We start from the raw sequence: 20,529 nt of genomic DNA, 5'->3' as shown, positions 1-20,529 counted from the left end.
ATAGAAATATGTACACCTTGGTTTTACAATTTTAAACATTGTTTTCATGTGCTGTTTTATCCTAGTAAACTGGTGCTACCACTTCTACAACTATTATTCAAAAGCCAAGAAACAGTAATTAACTTTGCTGAAGTCAGTAGTTGGTGGTATTAGAATTGGGACCTTTTGATTGGATTGTAAGACTCTAAGTTTCTTTTTTTTTAATTTTATCACAATTATTTACTTATTTGTATTGTGCATACACATGTTGTGGTACATGGATGGAGGTCAGAGGACAACTTGTGAAATTTAGTTTTCTCTGATACTGTGTCCTGGTACCAAACTCTGATTAAGTTTTGTAACAGGTGGCTTTAGCCACCGCACCTACCCCCACCCTGAGATTCTCTTCTATTATAGAATTTTTGTCTGTTTTATTTTTTTCGAGACAGGATTTCTCTGTAGTTTTGGAGCCTATCTTGGAACTCTCTCTGTAGACCAGTCTGGCCTCGAACTCACAGAAATTTGCCTGCCTCTGCCTCCCAAGTGCTGGGATTAAAGGTGTGTGCCACTACCCCAGGCTCTATTATAGAAAATTTATACATCAAAATGTGTAAGTTTTACAAAAATTGGAAGTCTTCGGAGCAATTTTATTGGCTCTTTAGTCTTACAGCCCAGAGTCGTCTTCTGCTTGTACGATAAGGGCTGTGCCCAGAACTTAGAACCCTACTAATTGAATTTTAGGTTTGCAAAATATTTGTGAACTTCTTAGGGAGGCTTTGGTACTCAGAGTTTATAGACTTTGGCTTTTTTTAATTAATTAATTAATTTAGGGGTTGTAGATGTAATTCTGAATGGTCTTATTAAATAAGAAACACAGAGCCAAATACAGAGTTAAAAGCCCAAGAGGTCAGAGCACTAGCGAATAGCCTTTAACTTACCAGCCGCTGTCGTCCTTCCCCTGAGAAAAGAGACCTACTTCTTGTGTGTCTGTATTTTTTTATTGACTTTCTGTTCTGCCTTCTCATTGGTTGTAAACCCAAGCACATGACTTCCTTGTCACTGCCTGTCTATACAGACCTCCAGGTCTCTATGGTTGGTATTGAGATTAAAGGCATGTTTCTCCATGCTTGCTGTATCCTTGAACACACAGAGATCTGCCTGTTATGGGATTGGGATTAAGGGCATGTGCTACCACTGCCAGATTTCTGCTAAATGGCTTGCTATTAGCTCTGACCCCCAGGCAACTTTATTAATATACAAATAAAATCACATTTCAGCACAAATAAAATTTCACCATATTTCCCCTTTCTATTCTAATAAAACGAAAAAAGGAAAAAAGTTATAACTAATATAAGAAAAACTATATACAAAAAGTACAATAACTATATACAATATATACAAGCAATAAATACTTAAACAATGTCTAGTCCATTTGCATTTGACAAATTCAGAGAAAATAATTCCATTATCTATCCTATTTTGTAAGTCCAAAATGTACCTGATTCACTTTCTATCCTAATTTATATTACTAACAGAACTATCTTATAATGTCTTTCAAATTTATATACTTACACCTCTTTAGTGAGTTTCTTTTCTGAAATACTTAACAAAGAAAACTATAACTATCTAATCTTTAACTAACTGTAACTATCTAATCTTCAACTCCCTCAGAGACCCAAGAAGGAAATAATTATTATTATTCCTTATATATATTTTTAGGTAATAAGTATTACCTAAAAATAAAAAATAAAAACAGGAAGTGTACACAAGCAGCTTCCAAAAAAATGTTAGTTGACAGAAACAGCCAGCTGCCTGGACAGTCACCCGAGGTTTCTCTGCAGTGTTGGGGCATCATCTTTAGCCTATAGGGGTAGTATATCTGACAGACACATTTGTGAAGTAGGATGTACACAAGGCCAACAGTTTGACCTCACAGTTGGTGAAAGTCATCCATGTACCAGAAACACCTGAATTCCACTAGTGTCCTGTTAGGATTTTAAATTCTGGAAATTGTTGATTTTTTTTTTTTTTTTTAATTCAGCTGTCCATTCGTCTTGGCATGTGTGTGTGGCTTCATCTCGGCATCCCGTTTTTCTCTGCATCCCTTTCTTCCTAGCTTGTGGATGGCTTCAACTCTTATATTAAATGCCAGTCTACCATTGAGAGGTTAAACTCCGTCAGCTTAGTTACTCTTTCAAGAATAACTGTTTCAGTTGCTGTTCCACTGCACATCAGAAGCCATCAGTCCACTGCCTGCTTGGCTGCCTTCAAAGAAAAGGGCACTGTACCTTTTCCAGATTGCAAAGCCCACTTCAGGGATGGTGCCATATTGTCCTGGCCTCAGAGGATGCCTGTTGCTAAAGCCACAACCACACTTGTCTTGGCAAGAATCGGTAGTCCTTTGTTTCGTGTCCTGTCTGTCCATTTTGTCCTGTTTGTCAGCAGTCGATTCAAGGATACTTTGTTGTCCAGTGGCTAACTTTTGCCACAATGAAAGTTAACTCCATATGCAGTTTTTTCAATGCCCATATTTTCTCTGAAGTAGATTGGTACTTCCAGGAGCCGACATGTCTCATAGTCATAAAAAAAAAGAAAAAAATTTCTAAATTATTAAGACATTTTAAATGCCATATTCTGTAGATCTCTGAAGGGTTTGAAGATGACCTGTCTATCTAAAATATATCTGCTCGATCTTGAAAACATACCTAATATGACTTCAAGTTCGATTGTAATGTCTAACTACTAACTTTCATTTCTTTATATCCTAATAGTTGGTAATAATATCATTCAAGGATTAGCAGATTGCATTACATTGTTAAATTAACGGTATAAGTACAATATCTTGAACAAGATTAGAAATATATGTATGGCATATACATATATTTATGTAATATAATATATAAACATAATAATCTCAATATATAATTTGTATACAGTATACAAAAAGCCAATCCAATGTAAAGTATTTAAAACTAGTAATTGTCTTTTAAAAGTAGATTTAGTAATCTATCTTTTTATCTATATTGTATCTATATCTTCTCTTTATATTTTCGAGTAGATTCAATAATCTAACCTCTATCATTTCTATATATATTTAAAAAAAACCCCAAGAACCTTAAATCTAATCTCCTTTGCTTAGCCCTTTTCCTAACCCTTAACAACAACTTGTAATCAACCCTCCCAAACAATGAAAATGATCCCAGACCCAAAACCCATTAAAAGACCAAAAAACCACCTGCCCCATACCACCTCTTTGGGAATGTGGGCGTCGTAGTCTTAAAATTGCTTCCTGCTGGATATGGGCGAAGGCATCTTTATTCTGAAAAGAAAAATTTTGGGTTAATTGTCAAATTCTAAGAAAGGTAGCTAGCTATATCCCTTGTTGCCCAGTCTGTGCATAATTCCAAAGTTCAGGGCTTATTTCAAGTCTTTATTCAAGTAGTCTTTGAAACTGGATCATCTCAGCTAGCCATCTCAAAAATACTCTGAGCAGTTTGTAGTCCATAGTTGATCTGTAAAAGTTGTTTGTCAGCTTAGTGATATTATTATTGTCCATGTGGAATTGTTGTTGTCAGGCCCCATCTTCTTCCTGGAGACTTCAAATTTGATGTTAGGCCTGGCCATGATTTTCTGCAGAAAACTGATAAAGACTCGAACACAAAGACATGTATAGGCAGCTAATTGAAGCCTTTTTGCTAGAATTAGTTAGTTTATATGACCATTAATATCTTAACAAAGTTTAAAATATATATATATATATTAATCTTGTAAATTTTGATATAAAATTCATACTTTAAGAAAAGTTTAAAGAATCAGAATAGAATCAAAGAATTGAGATTAGTAGTAATAGAATAGTCCCTTAATTAATTTGGTTTTTCTCCTGTCCCGTATCAGAAGATGGCTCTTTCTTCTGGCATGATACAGGAAGTTTGCATTTTCCTTTTAACAACATGCCTGGGTTTAAAGAAGGAGAGAGCCATTCTCCAACTCCAAAGCCAGCTTTAAATTTTAATTGAACTGGGACTACAAGAAAACCAATAGTATTAAATGTCTTTAGAGAAGAGCAGAAACGAACATTTAGGAAGACTTACGAAATTTTATAGATGATATACCAGTAGGCCATATAACTCTTTTTCTTGGGACTTTTTTTTTAGACGATTTGTCCTTTTTCTTCAGTTGTCTCATTTGTCCAGTGTTCTTCAATTCCTTGGCCTTCATTCTCCTAAAAGACAAAATCAAAAACCTTTCCACAAGGCTAACTTTGGAGAGGTTCCCTTTTGGCAAGCTATATCTGAATAAATGAAAAGGCATGTGTTAATGGTATAAGTTAGTTTAAATTGGATGGTCATGCTGATTGATGAACTATCACCTCTTCTAATTAAGAGGTCTCTCTTGTTCAAATCGAAACTTTATCAATTTTGATGGTATCCACAGCTTATCTTCTCCTGTAGAAACAAAAGCAAAACCACATCCCCAACATAACACATATCCTGGTTTCCATTTTGAGGTCAGCACATCCTTAAAGTATATAGGCTGATTTAATTCTATAGTTTTTTTTCTATTATCCAGTGTCTCTCTGTAGCTGTTGTTTCTTTCTTACTAGCATTGAGAAAATTCAAAGTTAATAGAACATTATGCAGTCTATTTCTGGGGGTTTTTGTTACCCCTTTCTGTTTATTTAGCATGTCCTTTAGAGTTCTGTTTGATCATTCTATAACTGCTTGGCCTGTAGGATTATGTGGTATACATGTAATATGCTTTATATTGTAATAAGCAAAAAACTGTTTCTTTTTTTTTTTTAAGATTTATTTATTAATTATATATGTATGCCTGCAGGCCAGAAAAGGGCATCAGATCTCATTACAGATGGTTGTGAGCCACCATGTGGTTGCTGGGAATTGAACTCAGGACCTCTGGAAGAGCAGCCAGTGCTCTTAACCTCTGAGCCATCTCTCCAGCCCCATGTTTCATTTTTTTAACAAAAATTTTAACAGAGACTTATGCTGGAGCATTGTCAGGTTTAATTTGTGCAGTTATACCCATGATGGCCATAACTTCTAGCAAATGAGTGATTACAGAATTAGCTTTTTCAGAACTCAAAGCAGTTGCCCATTGAAATCCTGAATAAGTATCAATGTTATGGTGTACATATTTCAATTTTCCAAATTCTGCAAAGTGAAACACATCCATCTACCAGATTTCATTCCTCTGAGTACCCTTTGGGTTACACCCTGCTGGTAATGGTGTCTGATTGTAAAAGGAACAATTTCCTTGGCTTGTTGCCAGGTTATGGAAAAATCCTTTTTTAAACCTTTACTATTGACATGATGTTTTTAATGAAATTCTGAGGCCTCCAGCACATTTCCTATCAATAATTTATCAATCTCATCATTACCTTGTGCTAGAGGGTCTGGCAGACCCGTTTGGGATCAGATGTGAGTTACATATATAGGATCACTCCTTTTCCTGATTATATCTTGTAACTGAATAAATAGTGAAGTTAATTCTGACTCATCAGGGATAATTCTGCAGTCTCAATATGTAATACCACTCTTTCAGCATACTGAGAGTCAGTAACTATGTTGAGAGGTTCTGAAAAATCCATTAATACCAACAGAATAGCATACAATTCTGATTTTTGAATTGAATTTTAAGGATTTTGAATTGAAATTATAAGGACTTTGAACCACTTTAATTTTCTGATTTGTAACCTGCCTTTCCTTGTTTGTTTGCATCTGTATAAAATGTAGAACTCCTGATATGGGTGTTTCCCATACAATTTGAGGCAAAATCCAATCAGCTCTCATTATAAGATCAATTCTATCACTTTTGGGATATTTGCTGTTAATTTCTCCCAAAAAAAATTGCTGCACGTTCTTTGCTAAGGTTCACTTTCTACCCATTATTTTTCAATGTCCTCCTTAGTTAAAGGTACGACAATTTCTGCTGGCTCTATTCCTGCTAATTGACAAAATCTCAGTTTTCCTTTCATAGTCAAGTCATAAATTTTTTCCAGATAAGTTTTTAATTTTTTATTCGGTTTATTTTTTTAAAAATATCCATTCAAATATAATATCTTCCCTCTGCTTTAAAATTCCTTAGGAGAATGCCTAGAGGGTAAAATAACCAAAATGCAATCCAGTTTTGGATTGCTACAATCCACGTGTCCTTCATGTACTTTCTTTTCTACCAAAGCCAATTCTTTCTCAGCTTCAGGTGATAATTCTCTTGGACTATTTAAGTCCTTGTCACCTTCTAAGGTTTTGAACAAATTATTCAGTTCATCATTTTTTACCCCAACAATAGTTTGTAGATGAGAAATGTCTCCAGATAATTTTTGAAAGTCATTAAGAGTCTGTAATCAATCTCTACTAATTTGCACATTTTGGGGTATAATTTTTTTGTAGACCTGTTTTATAACCTAAATAATTAATAGAATCTCTTCTTTGTATCTTTTCAGGAGCAATTTGTAATCCCCAGCAAGAAAAAAATTTTTTTATTTTTTCAAACATTCTTTCTAAGGTATCTACATTTGAGTCAGCTAGTAAAATATCATCCATATAATGATAAATTATAGATTTAGGAAATTTTTTACGTATCACTTCCAATGGCTATTGTACAAAATATTGGCTCAGGGTTGGGCTATTTAACATTCCCTGTGGGAGGACCCTCCATTGATAACTCTTAACTGGTTGAGGATTACTATAAGCAGGCACTGTGAAGGCAAATCTTTCTCTGTCTTTTTCTTGTAAGGGTATTGAAAAGAAACAGTCTTTTAAAACAATAACTATAAGAGGCCATCCTTTATGTAACAGAGTAGGCAAAGGAATTTCAGATTGTAGAGAGCCCATTGGCTGAATTGCTTTTTTAATTGCTGTAAGGTCTGTTACCGTTCTCCATTTACCAGATTTCTTTTTAATAACAAATACAGGAGAATTCCAAGGGCTGTTTGATTCTTCAATATGCTGAGCATTTAACTGCTCTTCTACCAGCTTTTCTAAAGCCTGGAGTTTCTCTGTTGTTAAAGGCCATTGCTGAACCCATACAGGCTTGTCTGTTAACCATTTTAAAGAGCTGTTGGTGTCTTGGAAGATCATCAGTTGTTGTGCCCTGTTCTTGTACAATCTGGATGGCTGGTAAACACTCATTAAAATAATACCTTCTAATATTTTTCTCAGAAACATGTGCTAGTTTATGATTTGTTTATGAGGTTGGAGGGATGTTAATCCGAGTATTCCATTGTTGTAACAGGTCTCGACCTCATAGGTTCATAGCTATGTTAGCCACATATGGTTTTAATTTTCCTCTCTGTCCTTCTGGACCTATACATTCAAGCCATCTTGCACTCTGTTTCACTCGAGATAATGTCCCAATTCCTAACAGTTGAACGTTTACCTCCTGAAGAGGCCAAGTTGGATGCCAAAATTCTTATGCAATTATAATCACGTCAGCACCTGTGTCTACCAGACCAGACAACAGAGCTTCATTTATTCTTATTGTTAATTTTGGTCTTTGTTCATTTATAGAAGTTTGCCAAAAAATTTTCTTCATGGTTTCTCCTGAATTTTCTGTTCTCTCTGTCTCAGCTGTTCCATCACCCTGAGCAGCCTGGTTTATTCCAATAGACATTTGGTTATTTAAGTGCTCTGAGTAGGGGTTTCTTCTACGACTGCAGGAAAGGTCTGAACTGGATTTGCTGTGGGGGCCTGCCTGAGGCCCCTCTGGGAGTTTCCCGAAGACCAAGGCAAAATATTACCTTGTCTGTTCCTTGTTGATTTGCATTCGTTTGTCCAATGTTTACCCTTACCACACCTTCTGCATACTCCAGAAGGAAGGGGCATTTTGTTGCCTTTGTTCCTTGAGGAAACATTGTTTCTGGGAATGCCCTGTTTACAGTCCCTTTTCAAATGTCCTTGTTTTCCACATCCAAAACATCTGACATTCCTCAAACCTCTTGAAATTGCTTCTCCTATCCACATATCATCATGGCCATGAGACTCAACATTAAACGTGTCTCTAATCCAATTTTCCAATGGTGCAGATCTTGCCCTTAATGGCCTGATTATTCTCTTGCATGCTGCATTCGCATTCTCAAAGGCCAAAGATTCGATTATTATCTGGCTAGCTTCTGAATTTGGGACCATTCTATTTACTGCTGAAGTCGGTCTTTGTAAGAAATCTGTGAAGGATTCTTTTGGGCCCTATATAACTTTTGTAAATCTCTCAGTTTTATTTCCTGCTTCCTCAATTCTGTCCCATGCATTCAATACTGCCATTCGACATAGAATTAGGGTTTGGTTATCATATAAACATTGTCTTTGTATTTCAGCACATTGGCCTTCTCCAACTATCTGATCCTGGGAGATTTGCACACCTTTAGCCCTCCACTGACTTTCTGTGTTTTTTTTTTTTTTTTTTTTGGTTTTTCGAGACAGGGTTTCTCTGTGTAGCTTTGCGCCTTTCCTGGAACTCGCTTTGGAGACCAGGCTGGCCTCGAACTCACAGAGATCCGCCTGGCTCTGCCTCCCGAGTGCTGGGATTAAAGGCGTGCGCCACCACCGCCCGGCGACTTTCTGTGTTTTTAGCTTCATCTCTGAACCACAAATGCCACTGCAGCTGGGTCCCGGGTTCGAGGACAACATTTACCTGCTCTTTTCAGTCTTGTGGTATAATCTTATTACAAGTTGACCAGGAGTTCAACATTTGCTTTACAAATGGGGAATGCATGCCATAAGATACTATTGCCTCCTTAAACCTTCTTAAATCTAACATTTCAATTGGAGTCCAATTATTTTGTGCATTCATTTGACCAGGTAGCTGCTGTATGGTTACCGGATAAATTAAGGGTGATTTTATGAAAACAGGCTTTCTTTCCGTAACCTTTTAATCCAATCCTGAAATAATTTCACCGTTAAATTCTTCTGTCTGAATCTGAATTTCTGTATAATTCATTTTAACATGTTTTTCTAAAGCTTTTATCCTGGCACTTAAATTGACTATCTTTTTAAATAGTAAAATAAGGATAAGGAAAGTAATAATGTGCATAATTGATATACTGTACATCCTGTCAATATTAATATTGTCATACAATTGTTCCATTTTCAGACTACCTAAAGTTTTATGAAACAAAGACCAATTTTCTTCTAATGTACACATAATACCCTTTTTTTTTTAATGTGGAAAAATTTTCCCCTTTAAGTATTTTTTCCCTTTAAAATACCTGATATCTTAATTGACTTACCAAGTCTGCATAGAACAGTGGAAATCTGAGGGAATTTCAAAACAGCTACCTAAGCGTCTGAGATGGGAATCCACAGAGAGAGATAGAGATAGAGGGGGGAGGGGAGAGAGAGAATGAGAGAATTAGAATAGCCACGTGTCCTGGCTAAAAGCTGCAATCCAGCCACATGCTCCTGCTTGAGCCGATTCAAGCCTGAGCTGCACTTCCTTTAGCTCAGACCATGTGAGTTGATGATTCGCCGTAAGCAGCTCCAGCTGTAGCTACTACAGCTACACTCGAGTGCAGTGCAGCTAGACCGGTAGCTCCCGCCAGGCCTAGGTCCTGTAAACTCTGGCCAAGTAGGGCCCGAGCCGGGCCAAGCCAGGAAGCAGGGCTGCTGGTAAGCCAGGGAGCCAGGTGGTTTTTAATGAATTCTTGCCACGTTGGGGGCCAAATGTAGATGTAATTTTGAACGGTCTTGTTAAATAAGAAACAGAGCCAAATGCAGAGTTAAAAGCCCAAGAGGTCAGAGCACTAGCGAATAGCCTTTAGCCTACCAGCCACTGTGGTCCTTCCCCTGAGAAAAGAGACCTCCTTCCTGTGTGTCTGTATTTTTTTATTGACTTTCTGTTCTGCCTTCTCATTGGTTGTAAACCCAAGCACATGACTTCCTTGTCACTGCCTTTCTATACAGACCTCCAGGTCTCTATGATTGGTATTTGGATTAAAGGTGTGCTCAAGGTCAGAGCACATTTTCAGAAGTCAGTCTTCTTCTATTGTGAGACATGGGGATCCCAGTCAGGTGGTTAGGCTTATGTTGTAAGAGGAGCCGTCCTGCCAGCACTGTGCTGTGAGCTTTGAAAGAAGTAGTAGCTATGGTGTAAGTTCAGCATCACTGTTCCAAAGTGTTTTCAAATCTAAAATCCTTGAGTGTCTACATGAAGTTAGATGAGTTGTCGATTTCAGGATTTTGAATTATGCCTATTCTGGTGGTAGTCTATACAGATACTCCAAAAGCCAAAAATCCCTGAACTCAGAGACACTTGTGACCTCATCCTCCACTTAGAGTTATTCTCTCAGATTCTCTCAGATGCTGTTTCTGGTAACCTTTTTTTTTTTATTTGTTTGTTTTTTGTTTTAATCTCGATGTCTTTAGGAGCCTCCAGAAGACGATGCAAACATCATTGAGAAGATCCTGGCATCTAAGACTGTCCAGGAGGTTGGTGGCTCCTGTTTCATGTTTTTCTGTCACTAGTAGACACTACCTCTGTGGAGAAGGATTTGCCTGGAGAACTAGCTGTTCATCCTTGACTAGTGTGAGAGCTTGTCAAGAACATTGTCCCTGTGGAGGTTTTTAGGACACCAAGTTCTTAAACGTCTTAAGTGCTCAGTTGATGGTTTTCTCCATTAAGATCCTAACAAAGGTATTTTCATCCCTTTGCTGTAGCCCATTAAAAGTCATCCCGGGCCAAGAAGAGGTGGATAAGGAATCCTAATGGGAAACAGTGGGGGCTTTTCTTTACACATCTTGGGCTGTTTTAGGACTTCCTGAGAAACAGTTCCATGAGTGAGGTAGTATGTTGGTGCCAGTGCAGATGTAGCTTATCTTTACTTCAGTATAGGCTTCCTTATTGTTATTTCCATGCCAAGAGAATCGGAGAAAGCCATCTAGAGATGAACTTAAGTTACCTCTGTACCAGGCTGTGGTCCTCACATTTCTGCATCCTGGGCTAGCCTGGACTAAAAGCTTTTTCCATGTGGACCTTGGAAAGATGCCAGCAAAGGTCCCTTTTGGTACTCTCTACTCTATCCTAAAGTAGCTGTGCTCTAGTTCTTGGAAAATTTAGAGTTGGGATTAGCTTAGAACAAAAGACCTGGGATAATATGAATACTTTCCATAAATCCCTACTAAAATGAGGCAGAGATACTGGTTCACCTGTTTTGTTTTGGCTTATATGGATGAGCTTCTTGGGGTATGGGCTGATAACTGTTTACTGTTGGTTACAGGTTCACCCAGGAGAACCTCCATTTGACCTAGAGCTGTTCTACGTTAAGTATAGAAATTTGTACGTCTATTTGAATTTTATTTGGATAAAACTTCCTTTCCCATGACACTTCATTATCTTCAGAAACTGGCCCCTAAGGCATGATCTTGACTGATTCAAGTTCACCTTAGGCAATATTACTCATTTTGGACTTCACATAGAATCACCCAGAAGGCTTTTAAAAACTTCTAAAGCCCTTACTCCACCCAAGACCACTTGATTTATAGTCAGAGTGGACCCTGAGGACTGATGTGTTTTAAAAAAACTCTCTGAACATTTCTTCTTATTGTGCACCCAAGTGGAAAGGCTATTCTGTAGTGTATATTCTTTTTTCTCTTGCATTTTTCTTTCTGCTACCTGCCCACTTTCACAGATATGTACTTGATAAAATTTGCCCGTAAGTCTGCTCTGTTGTCTGCTCTGAGCCAATTTTGGTGGAACCTGCAGAGAAATTAGTGGTTTGAAATCAACCCTATTATTGTCCTTTAGGGAAAGGTCTTTCTAAGCGTGGTGCCCAGCAGTGTCACAACTTGCTACTTCTGTGTATGATAGCCATTCTTTTTATTGAAACCTTAATAGTATTTTGCTGTGTTGTTCTCACTGTTGTATATCTTTGGATAGTTCCTATTTACATTGTAAATGGGCCACAATGGAAGAGCTGGAAAAGGACCCCCGCATCGCACAGAAGATCAAGCGATTTAGGAACAAACAAGCCCAGATGAAGCACATTTTTACTGAGGTGAAGCAGTGTGTATTGACTTCATTTCCCTGCTGCTTTTTCTTTCTGCATTAAATATTTAGGTTGAAGTTTTTAAATCCACAGTCCTATTTAGTCCTATTATAGCTCTGTTGATCAAGTCTGATATGGATGCTGATAAAGAGAACAGCATATTCACTCATTTACTAAACTCTGTAAAGTGACACTCATAACCCTGGACAATAAATAGAGTGAGAACAATATACACACAATTTTAGGCCCTCGTCCAAACGGTGGATGTTCCAAAAAACCCTTCAAGTTTGAATGTAAACAGAAAAGGTAAAAAATGTTAGAAAATAATTAAGCTTGAGAACTTCAAAACAAAAGAAAAGACTAGTGAGTTTCAGCGTTAAATCTGAGGTGGCTTTGGCTCCGAAGACACAACTGACATCTCACATAAATAGAAAATGTGAGTATAGTTTATATATACATCTTCCCTAATTATGCATATGTGCATACTTACATGGCATACATTCTTGTTCAGCAGAGGACTGTGTATTTACACATACACGTAAGTTATGTGTCTGCACAGACATATGCCAAACAGCTTTAATAAGAAAAGTACCAGACCTGAAATGGAAGTAGACAGATATGCAGAGAATTTCGGAAGAAGGAAATGTTGGTCATTAGGCATACCAAAATGTGTAGCTTCACTAGAAACCAAAAGAAGTACAAATAAAATTGGAATCTTAACAGCTTTTGTTTTGTTTTGCTTTGCTTTTGGTTTTTCAAGACAGGGTTTCTCTGTGTAACAGCCCTGGCTGTCCTGGAACTCTCTTTGTAGACCAGGCTGAATTCAAACTCACAGAGATACATCTGCCTCTACCTCCCAGGTTCTGGGATCAAAGGCATGAACCACCACTGCCTAGCAGAATCTTACAGTTTTTACTTATCAGATATTTGAAGGTCTTAAGGGCATTTAAGGCTGTACTAGCTATTATGAGAACATAGTGAAGGAACACTGACTTTCTTGTCCTTACTATGAACATGACTAGATCTGACTCATCAGATATCCCAAATTTGTGTGTCGTTTTCCCCAGAAAGTCTAGTTCTGTCATGTGTTTTAAAGAAATCATCAAGTCTTTGTACAAAGAATTAGCTATTTTAAAAGTTGCTTATATTGCTAATTAAAAGCAAACACAATGTTAGATAGTAATTTACTAAGTTACATATTCTATAGAATAAGATACTATACATTTAATGAGAATAATACTAAAGAAAACTATTGGTGCTTTGAAAATATACTTAATGTTATGAACTGGTGTTAGTTTAAAAAAAAATGCCAGGCTCCAACAGTACATTGGACAATTCCATACTGTAGTGCAAGAGAAAATAAACATCATAATAATATATAGAAAATGCCTTGAATAAATACATGGATATCTTACCATTTTCCTCTGGGTGATGGAATTCTAACACTTAATTTTTAAAGATTTATTTATGTATATAATGCTCTATCTGCATGCCCAAAGAGGACATCAGATCCCATTATTGATGGCTGTAAGCCACCTTGTGGTTGCTGGGGATCGAATTTAGAACCTCTGAAAGAGGTTGCTTTTAACTGCTGAGCCATCTCTCCAGCCCCACACTTTCCTTTCTTTCTTTCTTTCTTTTTTTTTTAATGTGTAATGTATAGTTTTATACAGATAACTTTTGAAGGAAAGAGACAATAAAATTACTCTTAAAATGTAGTCTTACAGCCAGGTGATGCTGGCACATGCCTTTAACCGCAGCACTTGGGAGACAGAGGCAGGTGAATGTCTGAGTTCAAGTCCAGTCTGGTGTACAAAGCAAGTTACAGGACAGCCAAGGCTATATAGAGAAACCTTGTCTCAAAAAAAAAAAAAAATGTAGCCTTACTAGATTCTAAGAGTGCACTCAAGTGCCATCAATTATAGTAAATTGCTCATCCATTTACCCAACTGTGATTCACATTGTGGTCCTTTCTGCTATTGATAAGTTGTTTCAGAATGACCTCAGTTTGGGGTTCTTCTGATATAATCTCATAGTTAGTGCTGGAGATGTAGCTCAGTGCTATGACACTTTCGTACAGTGCCCAGTGCCCTGGGTTCAATCACACACACATACCCTCTAATAAAATTACAGTTTGGCCCAGCCTCTCTGTGGTGGATATAAAGCCCTTGAGAACTATTTTAACATGTTCCTCTGAGTAGAGAGTTGGGGAAAAGGTGTTGTCTAAATGAGAAGGACCATGTGAACCCATTGGATAGTCTCTGTATTTCTTGGAACATTTCTTTCACACCTCTATTTTAGCAAGGGTTTGCAATGTAGTAACTTGTTTACATGTCTGGCTCTTCCATATTAAGCCCTGTGAGACAGTCAGTCAGTCCATTTGTCACTGGAGCTACGTATGGGGTCAGTGCTCTTTATACCACTTCCTTGCTTCAGACCCTTTAGCACCTACTCTTTTTAATCAATCAATCAATAAGTAAAATCTAAACTTAGTGATGAAGCCTACACAGTCCTCTGTCTTTCTGACACAGTCCCATGGGAGTAACTATTCCTTGGTTACAGACAGAGGAAAGTGTGTTGAGTATTTCTCAGAATAATTAACAGGAGTTTGTACTGGTAGAAAAAAAAAAGGCTTTTGCTGTTGTTGTTTTGTAGATTGGTGTTTTGCCTGAGTATGTTTGCACCACTTGTGTACCTAGTTCCCTCAGAGTCTCCCAGAACTAGAGTTACAATTGTAAACTGTGTTGTGGATACTGGGAATTGAACCTAGGTCCTCCAGAAGATCAGCCACTGCTCTTAACTGTGGAGCCATCTCTAGTTCCAGGAATAGGCTTTTGAGAAGATTCGAGTACATCAAAGAATTAAGAATGAATAATAGTGCAGAGGACTTCCAACTATTTTGCATTTGTATTAGTAACTTGGATAAGTGATAAATAATTTGTGATATGAATAGAGATTGAATTTTGGGTTGCTCATTATTTCCAGCTGCTTTATGAGATATCCAAGGCATAGCCGAGAGAGACCCTGCTCTAGAGTTGATACATACTACAGAAGTAGGTTGGTGCCTTCTGACTTGAAATCCACTTTGGAAACCAAACTTCCTTATGGCGTTAGTGTTAGATGAGCAATGAGAAAGTCAGAGTTTAGGCTTGTCTGGACATTTTGGGGTGAGTAAAATAGAGAAGTGAGTCTAATGGCCTATATATAAAAATCAGCATTTTTATAATTTTCAAGTAGAGAAAATGATTGGACTGTCAGTTTTATTACCCACAAATTTACTGCATGCCAAGTCATTCTGCCTGGGCTGCATTGTGAGGAGTGCTGTTGTGCCTGGTGTTTCCATTCTTCAGCATGATGTGATGATGTTCATTTGGATGTGAGTACTTAGTGAGGGGCTTTGCTGCAGGAGGCCTGGAGGTTTTGGTACAGGGACAGAAGCATGGCTGAGTCAGTGCAAAGGTTGAAAGTGGAGTGCCTAGTAGTCAGAGCTTGGACTCTGAAGCCAAACTGCTAGGGCTTCTCCCAGACTGTGTACCATACAGGGTAGGGTAGCCTAGGACAACTTGCATAAGTCACTGCTGATTCAATGTGCTCATATGTACATAGAGGGACTCTTAATAATACCTGCCTTGAAGAACACTTAAAGTTGACAGAGCAGTTGTTGGTTTTCAACTCTATGGAGATATAATTAACAATATTTGTGAAATTTTAGGTGTTGTACAACTTAATGTTTTGATGAGCGTACAGATCATGAGTGTATATATATATATAGTTAAGCTATTTAAAATGATGTCCAAAACAGTATTTTTAGCTGCTGCTCTGTCGTACTTTCATCTCTAGAAGATTCATTATAAGTAGCTGATGAGTATATGCATTAGTATATACACCTACATACATACATACAAATATACATACATGCATACATAGCCTTTGCCCAACATCTTTTCCCCTCATGGAGGCATAAAATTCTTTTTTTTTTTTTTTTTGGTTTTTTCGAGACAGGGTTTCTCTGTGTAGCTTTGCGCCTTTCCTGGAACTCACTTTGGAGACCAGGCTGGCCTCGAACTCACAGAGATCCGCCTGGCTCTGCCTCCCGAGTGCTGGGATTAAAGGCGTGCGCCACCACCGCCCGGCGGCATAAAATTCTTATAGCACCTGTTCTATAAGGAGTAACTGAAAGTACTCTGCAGAACTTGGGACATACTAACTAGTCTTAAATGTGATCTAATTCAGTCTTTTTGGAATCATAATATGTATAAATGTAAGTAAATAAATTCAAAGTATACATCTCAGTGGATTTTTATAAAATAAAATGTATAACTACCACCTAAATCGGGAAATAGAACTTCATTGGTGTTAAGAAAAAGAAATTGTCATTCCAAGTCACCAAGGGAGCAGTGAGCTATAAGACAAAGGGAGCCCTTCAGCTGACTTTTGCATATTGCTGTAGAAGGACTTACTTGGCCGTGGTTCAACCTCTCCAGTGGTTAGATCCTTTAAACTTAGTCATGAAAAGCAGGATTTGAGGACAGTCTTCCAGAAATGTCTGTGAAGTGACTTATTTTCAAGCACTCCTCTTCTGTCTATGTTTTCTGATAAGAGTCCAGAGTAGGGGGCACTTAAAAATAAAACCTGGTTGTTAAGAATTGAGGGGAGAAAGCTACACATCTTAACTGTATTCTGTTTGCCTCAGCCTGATGAAGATTTATTCAACCCTGACTATATAGAAATTGATCGTATCTTAGAGGTGGCCCACACCAAGGATGCAGAAACAGGGGAGGTAGGTGTGTTCCCATTTGCCTTTCATAAAACACTGTCTCTTCTTCCCATACATATTACTTGTCTTGTCAACAAACGCTCTTTGTTTTAATGGCATTCATTTGTTTTTATGCAGGGTTAGTTTTCAGGGGCTGGCACAGAATGGTTGACTACTTTACCAAGTTTCTTGTATGTTCCTACCAGGAGGTAACACATTACCTGGTGAAATGGTGCTCCCTGCCATATGAAGAAAGCACATGGGAGCTAGAAGAAGATGTGGATCCTGCAAAAGTTAAAGAATTTGAGTCTCTACAAATTCTCCCTGAAGTTAAGCACGTGGTAATATATCTGTGTGTCTGTCTGACATCTCTTGTAATATGTAAATTTAAAATTAGAAACTATGATGCATGTTTGACTGGGTTTTCGATTGGCTTCTGAAGTATCTTACTTTTGATGCTCCCTCCCCTTGACAAACTTCATCTGCATCCTAATCAGCACTTGCTCTGAACTCTGTTTTAATGTGTGTAACATGTAAGAAGCTTGGGTGTGAGCTTATAATTCTTGGTGTGCACCTGTCCTTTGGCACCAGTAACATGGAATGCAGAAGAGATGGGTGTCGAACCTCTGCACAGTGTCTTTCCTATACTCTATTTTGAATCTCTTGCTCCCTCAGTGGTCCTTTTTCCTTTGTTTGTCGTGCTCCCCCCAACCCCCCCCCCCACTAGAATATTCTTAAGGTGAGTAGAGTAGTCCTTGATGGTCCTTAATAGATCCTGGAACCTGAAGGAGAAGGTATTAGAGAAGGTGACTGTAAGTTTTAGTGATCTGTTTCTTTTTTTTTTTTTTTTAATCACCATTTTTATATAAAAATAACCAGTTACTTAAATTTGCATCTAATTTTTGTGTCACTGGTGGGACTAGGAAGACTAGATTAAGGGTAGCTTCCTGTCGGAGTCCATTTAAGAGCAGTGTTTGTTTTTGGTGTTATGGCAAATGAAAATATATAGAAACATCTGAAGATGCAGACTTGTGATTAGAAACTCACACAGCTCACTGTGTGTTGTTTAAATGGTTGATTAGCTCTCTTTCCGCTCTCTCCTATATATACTCTTTTCTGCTTTTAATTTGCCAGTCATTTACTAAGCATGTGTGTGTGATATCGTAAAGAAAGGAATGTACAGGAGCCCAGTCTAATGGAAAGAGTACATGTACATAGAGAAATACGGCACCCCCTAATTGTGATGAGACGCATGATACAAAAACAAAGCATTGTGGGAACAGAGGTTCATTCTGAAGCTAATTTACCATCTGCAAGTCATCAGAATCCCAACTCATTCTCTCAGCACAGCTCCTGCTTAGTTTCTCCAACCTGACTATGTCTTTGGCAGGAAAAGGAAGTCTCAGGTGTTGTCAGGTGATTTCGCTCTCCTTCACTACTTTGCATGTGTGAGGCTATATCACAGTTCTCTCAGAGCTACAGTATCCTTTTATACTTGTCCCTTTTTCCTAATTTATTTGTTTGCACTAAAAATGTGCAGTTTGAAATTTTATCTCAAAAATTCTAAACTGAAATGGACGCTAAAAATATAATTAAATCTGTCTTTTTATACATAAACAGAGGGTTAAATTACCTTAAAAAATAGTACTTTCTGCTGAAGGACTCTTGCTCTGAGTTTTGAAGTTTAGACCTTACCTGTCTTGGTGAATAGGACATTCAATGTCTGAAAGGGAAAATCCAGCGAGGTGAGTAGTTCAGAGAGGGATGCTGCTACACTGGAGCGCTCTCAAGGCAGCCAAGTAGTTTTCAGTAACATCCTCTCAAATGGCACCTGCAGTGCTGAGAGCCAGGTGATCGAATCAGTAGAGGGGAAGAAGCTTCCAGAAAATCTCCTTACCTTACCTTGTAAAGGACACCCAATGAGCTGGGTGGCTTGGGCTTCAGGGATTTGGGCTGAATGGTTCTGAAAGCTAAGGAAGTGATTTCTGTAAAAGGAACAGAGCAGCTAATGGGTACAGGGATGGCTTTGTTCTGAGCCTTTTTTATAAAAAGGAAGATATATTGGCATGATAAGCTTTCCTCTTTTACTTCTAAAAACACGTGTTGCACTGTTCAACAGTCCCGTTTCAAAGTGCTAACACAGCTGACGTAATCTCTAGGTGAGTTGTTGCATCTGTTTTTCCGGAAGGTCATGGATGCTTATACTTAACTCCAAGTTAAGTGATATAATGGAAGTTAGTTTTCGAATACCACATGCAAATGGCTTAGCATTAGTTATCAACATATTTAGCTGTAAACTTTATTGTAGTAACTCAAAGTAAAATTACAAAAGATAAATTGTTGAATAGAAAAGCAAAAATCCAGTATTCTAACTGATAGCTAAGAATTTTTTTAAGATCTTAAATATCACTGTAGAGACTCAGTTTGTCTGTAAGCTAAAAAGTTGTACCGTTGGGTAATTAAGAAAAATAAAGCCTAAATAAATAAAATTTGAGGATACAAAAGTTCAAAACATAAAGATTTAAATAGTCTCCCAAATAAATGGTCATTTTAATTGAAATTCTAATAGTAATTTAAAAGAACTTGATATTAAATTATACAGAATAGTAAGATACATTCCATAGCCATTTTATGTGTGTATGTGCAACACATAATATCTTCCTCTATTGCTTTTCACATTATTTACTTGCTTACTTATCCATGTAATGGGAGCGGGGCGAGCTTACTACTTAGCTAAACTGGCTGACCAACAGTCTCTCTCCAAAGATCCTTCCATCTCTGTCCCACCCTTCCTCACTAGGCACTGGCATTACAGTTTTGCATGGCTATGCCTGGCTTTTGTGGGTGTACTAAAGATCCAAATTCGGGTGTGTATGCTTACATGGCAAGCACTCCGACCATTTAGCCATTGTACAACCTCGGCAAAGACCATTGTAAAAAATAATGCCCTATCAGATACATAGCTCCAGTGATTATAAAGAATGTGGTTTTATTGCAGTACTAGACGAACAGCCTATGGAAGAAGAATGAACTGTCTAGATATAGCTGCAAGGTTATCTTGAAACGATATATAAGGGGCTGAATAAAGGGTTGAGAGCATGTACTGCTTTCTTAGAGAACTTAAGTTCATTTGTCCGGAAACTCACAGCCACCTGTAACTCCAGCTCCAGGAGATCTGACACCTTCTTCTGGACACCCATGGGCACATATCCACACACGATAGATATACACATACATTTTTTAAAATAACCAATCTTTCTTTTTAAACTTCATGTATAATAATATGGCATCTCATTAATATTCACAAGATTACTGAGTTTTAGAAAATAGTATTTCATATGGAAAAATAAAAGAGTAAGAACACTTGACCAGGAAATGGTGGTGCATGTCTTTAATCCCAGCACTCAGGAGGCAGAGGCAGATGGATCTCTGTGAGTTTAAAACCAGTCTGGTCTTCAGAGCAAGTTCCAGGACAGCCAGGACTACACAGAGAAACCCTGTCCCAGGGGGTGGTGGTGGGGAAGGTGCTGCTGGAGTGCCTGTATTTTGTTTAAGGGGAATTAAAGAATTTGTAATTTGATTTAAAAAGTTTTTTTCTTATTGTGCTAACTTCAGAGACTACTCAACACAGTGTTTTACTCATTGTCTTTTCCTGCGCTGATGTAGGAGACACAAACAAGCAAAAACGAAATTCTGTTAGAGAAACCATGAAACCCAACTAACTAGCTTGTCAGGAAGTTGAACTGTAGATGAGAATGGCATCCAAGAGCCTAGTAAAGATGTCTGACACTGGATATTA

The 20,529-nt window shown here is 37.8% G+C and overlaps 1 protein-coding gene across 4 annotated transcripts in view; it reads left to right on the top strand.

The window, feature by feature from the left end:
- Positions 1-20,529, top strand: part of Chd6 (chromodomain helicase DNA binding protein 6) — a 194,458-nt gene that overhangs the window by 92,720 nt on the left and 81,209 nt on the right. For all 4 annotated transcript variants that reach the window (XM_052725063.1, XM_052725060.1, XM_052725062.1 and 1 more), the window contains exons 6-10: positions 10,356-10,418; positions 11,207-11,265; positions 11,866-11,983; positions 16,668-16,754; positions 16,937-17,071. In XM_052725063.1, coding sequence (XP_052581023.1) covers positions 10,356-10,418; positions 11,207-11,265; positions 11,866-11,983; positions 16,668-16,754; positions 16,937-17,071 — 462 coding nt within the window. The remainder of the gene's footprint in view (positions 1-10,355; positions 10,419-11,206; positions 11,266-11,865; positions 11,984-16,667; positions 16,755-16,936; positions 17,072-20,529) is intronic.

This window comes from Peromyscus californicus, unplaced genomic scaffold, assembly GCF_007827085.1.
Source record: "Peromyscus californicus insignis strain IS unplaced genomic scaffold, ASM782708v3 Scaffold_7__1_contigs__length_154581171, whole genome shotgun sequence".
In the NCBI taxonomy this organism is placed as follows: Eukaryota; Metazoa; Chordata; class Mammalia; order Rodentia; family Cricetidae; genus Peromyscus; species Peromyscus californicus.
This window is presented reverse-complemented; position numbering and strand designations above follow the sequence as displayed.